Below are 12,961 nucleotides of genomic sequence, written 5' to 3' on the forward strand. Positions count from 1 at the left end.
TGTGCCACGCCCCCAATGATACACAAAACATTGACGGTATCGCTTATTTGTCTAGTTCAGGGGCGCAACAACAAGGGGGGGAGGGGCAAGGGTATTTTGCCCTCCCTCTGAAACCTTGAAATGGGGGCAAACGGGGGCAAAGAAAGTGCTGTGTAATAAATGTTTAGATAGTAAAACTGCTTAAATAGCACCATTTTCCACCTTGAAATACAAATTTTCCCGGGGGAGGACCCCCGGACCCCCTCTTCAATAGGGGGGATCGATGATTCTTTATAAATAGGTATATTGCCCCCCCCCCCCCTCTTTTGGAAATTTATTTGTTGCGCCCCTGGTCTAGTTAATAATGTATTATAAATTCAGGTCTGTTATTGTTATGCAAATACGTAAACATTAAGTTATGTGGTTTGATTTAGCTTTTACATTTTAAATATTAAAATATCGTGTAATTATATTTAAATCTCACATAATTGCTAAGCTAAGGTTTGTGACACGAATCTGAACCAGCAATTGACCGCACATTTTAAGTATGTATTTTAATTTCGCTAATATGTATTTTACTTCAGTTTAAATTTGTTTTACGGGTTTCCTTTGCATGAATCTTTAAACAGACAATGGATACGAGTGATCCGGAGGGAAAACTGAGGAGAGAAAAAAGTCGGCTAGCAGATTGTATGTTGATTTTTAACCTGATGTGATTGAGAAGTATGAAGCAAGAGTCACATTAAAGGAGAACGCAGTTTCTACGGGGTTTCCTACATTTTCAGAGAACTTGCAGCCTGTTTTTTTTTATAGAAAAAAATTACTTAAGCCTAGTGTGGCCTGTATTTAAACTGGCAAGCATATTGTTCAAAACGAGTCACTTGAGAGGTAGGTGATCCCACAAGTTATAAGTAGTCGATAAACTACTTATAGCTTGTAGTATTGCATGTTTTTCACTCCTTAAGTAGAACTTTTGCAACCCAAGCAATTCACTGCAGTGCATAAAATCCTGTTGTAACTCTCTACTTTGGTAATTATGGAGATAGAAAAGATAAAATGTGAAAAAAATTCTACTTCCTTACATTATTTTTAATCATGTTACAAAATGGCCGCCGTTTCCTCATATGCTGGGCCGGGAGCGTGTGACAGCGATACCAGGAACTCTTACGTTCCCATAACTCGCTATACAAAATGGCATTGTAATATTTCCTGTAGTTTGCGTATTACGCCTTTTTTTTTAACGAGTCCATAGGTTTGCTACGTTTGAAATAGTGGTAAATCTGGTGAAAGGTTGATTGGGTTAGGTTAGCTACATTAATAATACTTTGAAATCGTGTTTACGGTTACTTTTCACATTTTTATCTTTATTTGTGGTGCCTCTCTCCTCTATGTACCTCCACTTTTCCATAAAGTACCCATTTGGGTTTAAAATTGTTGTTAAAGTATAGTTAAACTGCATAAAGCATCTTCACCACGCTGAACTAACAAAATCTTGTTCGTGGGGAACAATTAAAATATTATGTCGGTAATATTCTGTAAGTAACGATCGAGACCAGGGTGTTCGTATAATTTTTTTTTAAAATCACGCTTGTTCAGTTTCTCACCATGGACCACACGCGAGCCCTAGCAGAATTCACCTGACTTTGCATGTCCGGCTTTAACAACCTCGCTATCGGAAAAAAACGTAAAAGCATAAAAAAATTCCCAAAGGTATTTTATAATATTGCATACATTTTATAATAATAATAATAATAATAATAATAGTTTACTGTTACTGTGATGTTGCTAATTACTGGTGTGTCACAATATGCCGGTGACATCCATCTTCATGCTCTCTGTGACAGTGGCGGACACTGGAATATTTTCGGAGGGATTTTAGAAGTGTAGAAGTAATAATTCTGGAATTTGTGTATTCAAAAAACTTAAGTAAAAAAACATGGGGTTTGGACTGATAACACGCGTCACTTCCTGTGTAGTCTGTAGTTGCCGGTGTTGTAACAGCTAACCTTTCATCACCAAAAAAAATAACATAACCGTCTTCACAGAATTTTTACAAAATTTTTTTCTAACTTGAAGCTGACAGAGAAGTTGAGTCCGTAACGAGCCAGGTAATTTGCGAGTACCGTGTATGAGTTCTTTGTGGTATGGAGCCCAAAAATCTCTAAGGAAGTAAGTCTTTTATTCATGCGTCAACGCATGCGCACAACTTTGTAAGTTTTGCTGTTCCCCCTTCCCCCCCCCCACCCAGGAGATCCTTCATTATTTCTGTTGGAGGTATTCATTGGCATCTAACAATCATTCTCTACGTTGATGGCTGCGTTCCAGATACAAAAAAAGACTGACGAGGATGTTATATACCTATCTAAACACATGTGCTTTTTGTCTTCTTTGCTGCCGAGGATTTAAAATCGGAAAGAAAACTAGTTTAAGCTCTACGGATTTAATTTAGGGAGCAAGAAGGTTGTGAACTTTTTATTTTGCAGTTTGAGTAAGTACGTATTCTGTAGATATACGTAGTTTAGTTTTAACAAGCGAATAATGCGACGCACTCGATGTGATAGAACGTTGTTTGGAGTCGATGGTCGATAATCTTGGTTCTGATGTTATTCTGGTATCGATTGTGCTTTCAGTTTCGGTGTTGTGTCCCGCTATCGCATTACTAACTTTTGTTCCCGGGCTGAACAATCGCGAACGAGAAATTGGCTATCATAAACGCGTGTTGTGTATTGTTTTCCATTTAAATGTTCTCACTGTTCCGCAAACATTGCCCGTGGGTGGAGGGGGGAGGGGGAAGACTAAAATCTATAGAAATTGTTCACACAAACCTGAAGCGTGTTTGCATTCAAAACAATTGTAATAGTGGTATTATTTAGTAAAGCTGTTAAGCCGTCCGGGGGCAAATAATTCTTAACACACAACTTTTAAAATCACCTCATTATTAAAAAAACAAAAAGTGTGCAAATATTTAAGAGATTTTAATGCTAAACAATTAGGACACCACTAAGTTAATTTTAACATTTTAAAATGTTTTCTCTTCAGAACATTATTTTCATCCCTTTATTCCTTTTCAAAAATATGACAAATATTTTTTTTTAACTTAAAAATTTACGTAATACAGAACTACTTAAAAATCGATAATCATTTAAAATAAGTTTTTCGATCTTTCATATCAGCGAACGTTTCAGTGGTAGAACAAAAATTCAATGTCCGCGCAAAGCTTGAATAGATGCATAATATTCGTAGGTGAATGAGTCTTTGTTGGCCCATTGTTGACCTCAGGCAATTCTTTATCTTGTTGGGCACACTGAAAGATCTTCCTGCATGAGCAACAGAAGCAGGACGTACGCAGAATATGCGCACGCAACACACGCATTTGGAAAATTCTTTTTAAATAAATAGATACTTACAATTAAAAAAAATGGCACATATCGATGAGCCTAAGAAATCTGCTCTCATATTTCTAACTTCGAACAAAATTAGACTCGATGTATATTTAATAATGTCACGTAACAAATATTTTTTAAGATACTGCATGTTCAGTGATACACACCACTGTTCCTTGCTTGAGATTTAATATATTTGTAGTTACAGGTCATTTAATTAATTTTCAGAGCAAACTGAAAACAACTGGATCGAAGGAAAACAAATTGCACACGTACATATATAACACGATTATGCTTTGCCAACTGTATTTGTGCGTTGAGACCACCGTAACACGCTAATACAGAATGAACACTGAGACAAATCAAGGAGCGTAAATAAATGAGTCACTTGCTGCTACAGTAGCTGTCCCGCCTATTATCTTGAAATAATATCTCAATCACACAATATCCATGTCGTGGCCGGCAGATTTCTCATTTCCTTATCAGGTTTTTAACATTCCGCCGCCAAGCGATAACCAAGTCCATGGGATCTCCGGGTGGCTACCCCCCCCCCCCCCCTCCACTACTTTCTTGTAATGAAAAAGCCCTTATTTGAGGTGGCCTGCTTGCGCTTGCTAAATCGTAACTGTCAAATGGGAAATATAAATGCTATCCCGTGCTCCCCCTTTTTTTTTGTGAATCCTACTGATTTTAGCCATATTGTTCGTGTGTCTGTGTGTCTATTTTATTGTAGTCTGTTATAACTTTCTACCAGGTAGTTTTTCTTGTACTAAGTTACCATGGACAGGACTGTAAACTTGATATGAGCATATCGCAGAATGATAAGCGCGACTTTCGCTGGTGCTTCTAGCGCGGTGTCGCCTCTGAGCTGGCGCGCAGTCTTCTCGTCGTGCACAGGACAACTGTGCAATTTGAGCGGTGACCGTAACATTATATGGCTTATAATTGAAGGTAAAGGTGTAATGCAAGTCAGTGTTTTCAAGACTCTGTACCGGTTGTTTTACGCCTAAAAATTACTCTGAAAACACGCCTTTTAGCCATATTAACTCTTTTAAAAAATAAAGCTTAAAAACTTATTCCGAAATCAAAAGTATTTTTTTGGTCCTCAGCGTATTCTTAAATGTTTTCCGTAAACAAACCCCACTCGGATATCTTGAGTATTTTTGAAATCGCGTTGTTTTTCCTGAAGTTCTGTGCTCTGTATGTGTTCCCGGGTAGACGCGGTCTTTATTGCTACTCGCCCTAATCATGCTGACTATCAACCATGCAGGAAGGGTTGCACGCAGTCGTGTGCCGTGGAAATTGACGGCCTTGGCAGCATTTGACGCTCAGGTTACACAATCAGGCAGCCAAAAAAACGCCATGAAGATTTTTTTTGCTAGTGGTTTCTCAATTTACTATTCACATCCTCTGAAGTTGCGCAGCACTTTTGTTAAGGACAGCTAAATGCCTTGCCGTGAATAACTGAATATTCAAATAGCGTCACGGCGTGTCTCACTTGTGCGTTTGTTGAACCATGTTGGTAAACACGGCGTGACCTCACAACCTTGCCGGCCCTGGTAGCGCTGTAGTTCAACGGCAAATTGGTAGATAGCGCGCGCGACGCTCGTAGTTCCACGCGTACCGCAGAGAGCGCGCTGGCGTGCAGAAGTTAGCTTTTACCGCGCGTGTGTTGCTGCTATGATAATGGTATGCGTACGATTTTTAGGATGTGTTTACGTCGTAAAAGGGGACACACTTGTTTTGTTTTTACTATACCTACAGCTAGTCAAGTTTGTCCGTACCATTACGAATAAGTTTCATTTATTAAGGCAGCTCTTGCACCTTCCAGCTTTGACAGTTATAATTTAACCGTTCGTATGTCGTTTTTTTTTTTAAATTTTTATTTTATTTTAAAATATCATTAATATATTTTTTATTTTTTTTCTTGATTCCCTGGAAAACTCGGTGTTACCAGAATTTTTTGAGATTTGTAAATTTGCTACAAACTACATACATTCATAGCTCTCAGTTCATGCTAGGATTCAAACAATTAAATAAACACCTATTGAATTGATGATACCATTCATAAAGTTAGTTATACTATTAATTCAATTTAAATAATGGGCAAAAACACAAAACTATTGTAGTAAAATAATTTGGGAAACTTTCCTTTAACCAAACAGATCCTTGTTTGTGACTACCCGTGGACGAATTAAGTCTAAACAAATCATCGCAGATCGATTGGTTTTGCTTTGGCTGATTCAGTTGTCAGGAGAGCTGACCCATCAAGACTATCTCGAGACATTGTTGATGAAATTTGCTTGTAGTTATTCGAATCAATGGAGAGTATCGTTCTGTTCAGGTGTTGAAAATGGGTAACGTAAAACCATTGTAATTTTTTTTTTCTTCCCCAAACTCCAACCTCGATTGGGTTGATCCAGTGGCGTAGCCAGGGGGGGGGGGGGGGGTTAGGGGTTCAACCCCCCCCAGCCCCAAATCTTTAATTAAATTTCTTATTCATCACTCAAAAAATTTCATATTAAAAATTAATAAAATTTTTACCATTACAACATTACAATATTTAAATTTAAGTACCGAAAACTGCTAAATTAGCACTATTTTACACCTTAAAATCCAAATTTTCCTGGGGGAGGACCCCCGGAATCCCCGCTTTAATACGGGGGGTTGGGGGGGGGGGGCATGCTTCTTAACACCCCCCATACACAAATCCTGGCTACGCTACTGGGTTGATCTACCCGGGCTGTACAGCCCCATGAGTCTGCATTTATACATGATTAACCTCAATTCGCACAATTAGACAAATTTCGGCTGGAGGGTCAGTACGATAACGAAAAAAAAAAAAAAAAAGTAGGAAACACGAAACTTATGGTCTAGACTGGTATACGCGCCATTGCAAAGTGGTAATTGAGGGAGTACCTAGGCGTTCGAATAATGTTTAGTCGAACAAAGTTCTACAACTATCACAAAACTTGTTGCTGTCGTAAAATGATTTTATCGTAATAATGCGGGGTAGCGCCCATATTTCTCACATATTTTGAATAATTAAGTTTTTAAATGTGGTTTATTAATCCTCATGCGAAAACTAATTTTTATTTTCAATTAAATTTTATCTACAAAATACCTTCATAGTCGCATACCTTATGTATTATCTACATTGCTTTAATCTTCTGATTCTGTATTAGATTTTCTTTTGTTGTTGTTCCTGGAAGGTTGGGTCCGGATCCCAAGGACCTTCCCCCTGGCTTCGTCCCCGGGAGTGGTAAAACACAGACCTCGCATTCCTGGTTCCCCGTCTGCTGTGGTTTCGTTGTGATCGAGACAAGGGAGTCGCCAGCCGATGACTTTGTGTGTGTGTGTGTGTGGGAGGGGGGGGGGGGGGGAAGTTGTGGAAAAGTATGTATTTTTTTTATTGCATTTGGCTACATTTTTTTGAATCTCTAGGGCTTCAGGGGTGGGGGGGGGGGGGGGGGCAACTTCCCCCCTGGCGACGCCCTTGGATCGAGACGTAGTCGCTCGATTGAAATAAAAAAAACAACATCGCTGCAACAAGTCTGAGCCTTCGTTTCATCCCAGGAGGTGGTAAGTTAATAGAGAGTGCGAGAACATATTCGCCCACACCCTTTCCTTCCCCCAATCCTCCACTCACTTTTCTTAGAGCGACGCGTGGTAGCGTGATCGCCTTTCGCACCAATTTAGTTTCCTGGAAACCAGCGCAGCGACATCTGCTACGCCGGAGAATTTCGTGGAAGAGAAAATGTCCAAGGAAAGGGAAACGTGGAACATAACAGCTTCAAAAAAACCCTGTTCTTGGTCCATCAAGTCAGCCAGGGATAGGATGCTTGGATAGGGTGCACGTGTGCTGTATACTTAACCATATTTTGAAGAAATAACTAATTTTCACTTTTAAATACCTGCGGTCTATGAAGTCAGCCATAACGTAGTTTCAGATATGACAGGACTTTCAAGCTTACGGGGGCCTCTGAACTATCTGGAACACGACTCGGTGGTAGGGACCGAAAAAATTCGCGGATTCAATGACTTCTAGGATAGCCTCCATTATCCTCTGCATTTCTCAAGTAAACACGCGAGTTCATTGGTTACTAAATTGTGAGGCGTCTCCACTGGGTAGCTTGTGATTCGACGCTTCTTTGGTCGATAGTCTCTCATTGGCCCAGAGAGCTCCAGTTAAACTGCGAGCCAATAGCAGAGCCAGCAGAATTGTACACATGTTTGAATTTCAGCCTATCACGAAATGAATCCGCGAATTTTTCCGGTCTCTACTCGGTGGTCATGATTGAGTTTATTAACTGCTGGGATCGAACACACGACCCTGGGTTACATCAGCGTGACGTCATCAGAAACTTTTGGCGTGGTTATGTCAATAATTGTCGGTTACATTAAACAGTTACACGCATACTGTTGTTTCGATTATCGAATGGGTTTCAACGAGGTTGAAAAGCCTTAGTCGTCATTTATCTGCCACACCGAGAAAAAATTCGTGTTTGAGTTTAAATAATATTTGGAACCAATTCCATTTGTTGATTCAGGGACAAACAAATATGATGTTTTCTGGTACCAAACTGTTTTTTTTTTTTTTTTGGTTGCTCCGAAAGAAATATTATTGCTCTCGAAATAATCGCGCTCCATCTTCCAATATTCTGTAAGGCATGTTCAAGTCCAAGTCCCAGAAAAAAATAATTCCCGTTGCGCGAAGTGATTACTGTAAAACGCTCAGCATAAAAAAAAAGTTACAATTTCACCGTAACGTCGCATGGGTGTCAACGTAAACAATAAGTAGAGACCTGAAAAATTCGCGGGTTCATTTCGTGTTATGCTAAAATTCAAATAATTATACCTTAGTGCTGATTCTGTCATTGGTTCACTGTTAATCTGGAGGACTGAGGGGCCAATTAGAGACCCTCACTCATTGAAGTGTCGAATCACAGGCCACCCAGTCGAGACGACTCACAAGTCAGCAGCCAATGAACAGTTGGCATTTGCCCGAGTGTGTAGAGGATATTGGAGTCTATCCTAGAGGTCATTGAACCCGCGAATTTTTTCGGTCTCTAACAATTAGTCGTCGTGCTTGGCTGCGGCCGGTTGTTTGGAATCTGTGCGACGGCAGCTGTGGACGGTCCGAATTGAAAATACGGAGGCGTCCGTGTGCGTCGTTTTCCGAATAACTTAAGTCATTTCTCGGGATATGTAAAAAAAAAAATCTTAAGTCTTATCCAATAGAAAACATTGTTCGAATCTGGAATCCATTTGAGCTATAAAACAAAATATTAAATAATTCACTTAAACGATAAAACCAAACAATTAAGTTCACAACGGAGGTTCACAATTTTAAGAAACATGGCGACGTAAAACCTGCAAAGAGTCTTGCAGTTGTCTGACTTTCTACTTTATTCGTTATTCGACCCCTTCCCCCCCCCCCCCCCCCAAAAAAATCATTTCCTTTATCGAGTGCCCCACTCCTACACGTTGGATTTTTTGTTTTCTGTTACGCCCTGATCTCGACTTGTTCGGGCTGTAAAAGAAGTTTCGCTTGAAAAGAAAAATCAATCCAGCATGGCGCGACGAAGCTCGGGTCTTTAGAGAGCGGTGTTTATTTTAGCGGAGGACTTGAGTGACAGCTGCCTTGACTCCTGGCGGTTCCAGAGGGGCTCCGGGAAGGTCTCTCTCTCTCTCTCTCTCTCTCTCTCTCTCTCTCTCTCTCTCTCGGCGAGGCTGCAGGAGCTCCTGTCTGGACGCGGCCAAGGCTGTCCGAACAATCTGTTCCTGTCCGCCGCCGCAGGGAACGACGTCATCGGCTTTTGTGTTTTTTTTTTTTTTTTTTAATATTCGTTTTGATCTCGCGTCTCGTCCGTGATGAGGTCGTTAGGGACGATTCAACTGTTTATCATAGGGCGAGGACGCGTGCGTATAAGTAGAAACATTTTCGTTCGGAAAATTTCCTGGACAAACATAACCACACTTTTTTTTTGACATGAGTTTCCGACAGGAATATGAGTGTCTTTGTAATCTCGGTGTGGGTGTCACTTCGGTCGAGGATTCGACACCGCTTCAAACTCGTAAACTGTGAACGCTACAGAGTTGAAGTAAATATGTCTTAGTAGAGCCCAGGTTAAAATTTCTAATACGGTTTTGAGGAAGTTGGTTAATTCACCGCCGCAATCGCCACCATCTCTAGGGCATCGACTTGTGGTGGTCCCTAGCGGACAAGTGTCGAACTCTTCAAACACCCCTTCCCCCTCCCGTTGAACGACCTCGAGCTGCAGTGAATGATAGGTGGGGGGTGCGGGGAATGACAGCGGGCGACAGTGCTGCGCTCTAACGTGTAAATAACAACCCAAGACGATACAGGGCGTTACGGCAGCGCCCTGCAGCGGTGAAGTTCCCAAGCTGCTCATCATACGCTCCTGAAAAACGTAGAGTAAATCCTATCCACTCGCGACTTCTATACAGTATATATATTCAAAGGTGTCACTTCGGTCGAGGATTCGACACCGCTTCAAACTCGTAAACTGTGAACGCTACAGAGTTGCAGTAAATATGTCTTAGTGGAGCAGACATTGCTCGTGGTCATTACGTATGACTCACCCGGTGAACGTTTGCAGTGTTGATGCGTGGAGCGTCGAATTGAAGTCGGGGAGAGCTGTCACTCAGAAAGTAATAGACTGATTTGCTTGGTTTTAAAACGTTAAGTTGCTCGTGAGTGAGCCCCGAGTGGAATAACTATAAAGTTACTAGATGCGCAAGCGTCTCGTATGACCTCGCTGACGGCGAGATGTTAAGGGACCCGCCTCGTCAGGGGTGTATGTGTGTTAGTGAGACGAGATGATAAGCGCGACGCTCTCTGGTATTTCTAGCGCGGTATCGCCTCTATGCGCAAGTCTCTGAACTGGCGCGCATTCGTCTCGTCGTCACAGGATAACTTTGAAATTTGAGCGGTGGCCGAGAAATGAAGATAAAGGTGTAATGCATGTCCCTTAGGTGCTTTCAAGAATCTGTACTGGTTGTTACTCCGAAAACATGCGTTTTAGCAGAGGTGCCCCCCCCCCCCCCCCCCCCAAACACTATGGCTCCCCACCCCCCCCCTTCCTAACCTAATGATGCCCCCCCCCCCCCCCCCCCCCGAAATTTTTTATGCCATTTTCTCAATGAGTTACTCAATTATTTTATAATATTATACTTTTTTAGTATTATATTTTATCACATTTTGAATTAATTAAAACTGATTTTCTAATAATAATTTTGGTCATATCAGGTAATATTTCCATCCTGAACCGACAGATGCCAAACTGCTTTTGTTGAGGAAAGTGCGGGGTTGCCAATTTGATTTACAAGATCCCTTTCAATTATCAAAGCACCAGAAACGTATTTTCACATTAGAAGCTATAATTATGTAAATAATATATACATTTTTCTCGTCTTTTAACCACCCCCCCCCCCCCCCCCAATGGTGGGCACCCCTGGTTTTAGCCATTTTAACTCTTCTAAAAATACAGTTTAAAAACTTAAATCCGGAATCAAAAGTACTTTTCGGCCCTCAGCGAATTATTAAATGCTTTTCGTAAGCAGACCCCGCTCGGATATCTTGTGTAGTTTTTAAATCGTGTTGTCGTTTCAGAAGCTCTGCGCACCGTGTGTGCTCCCGGGTAGGCGGGGGGCCTTAAGTCCAAATAATAATGATGATGATGAGTATGTTCCTCTCTTCTCCGAAAATCAGCGGCCGCGCAGAAACTGGCAGCGTCATCCGGCTCCTGGCGCCGCGGGCTCTGGAGTGGTTGCTTTTTTTTTTACCGGCTGCCAGCTGTCGGCCTCGGGTCCTCGCTCGCCCGGCGTCGCTGCGGGAAGAGCACGTGGCCGGGACGCGTGATCTGCTTGTGGGCGGGGGGTGCGGAGGGGGGTGCAGGAGGGAGCTTGGCCGGCGCGGGCCGGCGCGGCGCCTTCAGTACGACTGCGCGTTCGCAGGGGCCAAGGAGGTGTCGCCTTCGAACAAGCATGGTGAGTCTTTTGAGTCTGGGAGCGTGCGGTCTAGTCCTCCCTCTCTCCCTCCCCCCCTTTTCTTCTACGACACTAACCCCCTCCACCCTTCCTTTCCCCTCCCCCACCTAGGGAGGGGAAGCCTTCTATTCACAGACGAGAGAGCCAAAACCCGAAGTTCCCCGAAGTTCATGTTTTTTTTACGTATCTTTAATGTAGCTATCCTAACCAAATCAACCGTCCACACAATGATTTTAAAGTATTTATAATGTAGCTAACCTAACCTAATTGACCATTAGTAGGTATCCTTTTATCAACACCGCCATATTTATTTACAATGAACAAAAAAATAACCCGAAGAGGCACGATCGGACGTTTGGCTCTCTCGTCTGTGAAAAGAAGGCGTCCCTTCAGTTGTCACCGGCGAACCGGGAGACGCCATCTTGCTTTCAAACAGCTCCACAGTGGCCCACGTCGGATTTCGACTTCGTTAAAGCATAGATTATAATTATTTAATGGGATGTCTGGACTTGATAAACTGGCACCTCTACAAATAGTTTCTCCTACAAAGTCATTGGCGTTCAGTATGTAATTCCTTCTTTTTTTCTTCTTTTTGGAATGACTACAACGATATTTTAAGAATAATAATTTTTATGAAGAGCGGGAGGGAATTTTTTTCCTTCTTAAGTCTTCTGAAGCCTTCTGAAGTCTTCTGAAGTCTTGATTTTACATGAGCTAGACAAAAAAAATTAGAGTCAAAAATTATTCCTTTTTCTCCTTAAAAACATTCCTATGAAATATTTTCCCTATAAAATCCCATTTTTAAATTTTTGTCCCTTAACATTTGAGAGGAAAACCCCCAAGTTGGCATCACTGCCGCCTGGGAGTAGGGACATGATAACTTCCCGTGCTCTTCGCTTCGTGTGTGTTTAGCGCTGTTGCGTCACTGCTATTTCTTCACAGTGGCCTTGCCGTGTCGCTGCTGCTGTTCGCCCTTCGGTTATGTGCTTGCTGGGACTTTACTGGGCATGTAATCAACCCGATGCGGTAATTGATTCACATTATGTATCCAGTCCAGGTTTATCCCTTAATTCTGATGGCATAATCCTTTTTAATCGATTCTGTGGTACATACTGTTTTAATTTATTTCGTAGAACATTCCTGGACATAACAATATCGCAATACAAACAAATTGTGTCAGGTCTTGTGGAATTTATTCTTATTTTCATCTTATGATCATAATTCATTATCATCACAAGTTTTTGTTATGTCCAGGATCTTTCGACGTACTAAATTAAAACAGCAAGCATAATGCACAACGGGATCAATGTATACATGATGATCATGCCATCGTGATCAAGGGATTAACTTGGATACGTGATACGGAACTTTTACAAAAAAATTGGCTCGGAAGGGGCTATCGACCCTAGCCCCCCTTCCCCCCTTCCCCATTTCCACCTTTCCACCTTTACTCCTCTTCCCCTCTTCCCCTCTTCCCCTCTTCCCCTCCCCCCCCCCATTTCCCCATTTACGAAGCCGCACTTGTAATCAACTCCTAATATGCGTGTCCACAATTGTACAGAGCCTGAAATGCTTCCAACTGACAA

The 12,961-nt window shown here is 41.8% G+C and overlaps 1 protein-coding gene across 7 annotated transcripts in view; it reads left to right on the forward strand.

Moving 5' to 3' along the window:
• The window catches only part of LOC134536141 (segmentation protein cap'n'collar), a 268,879-nt gene that overhangs the window by 60,284 nt on the left and 195,634 nt on the right, over positions 1 to 12,961 (forward strand). The window contains exon 1 of one of the 7 annotated variants that reach the window (XM_063375745.1): positions 11,328 to 11,375. The exons of the other annotated variants lie outside the window; for them this stretch is intronic. Coding sequence (XP_063231815.1) covers positions 11,373 to 11,375 — 3 coding nt within the window. The 5' untranslated portion in view covers positions 11,328 to 11,372. Of the gene's footprint in view, positions 1 to 11,327; positions 11,376 to 12,961 lie in introns of those variants that run through there. 7 annotated transcript variants of the gene reach the window in all.

Source organism: Bacillus rossius, chromosome 10 (assembly GCF_032445375.1).
Source record: "Bacillus rossius redtenbacheri isolate Brsri chromosome 10, Brsri_v3, whole genome shotgun sequence".
Taxonomy (NCBI): domain Eukaryota; kingdom Metazoa; phylum Arthropoda; class Insecta; order Phasmatodea; family Bacillidae; genus Bacillus; species Bacillus rossius.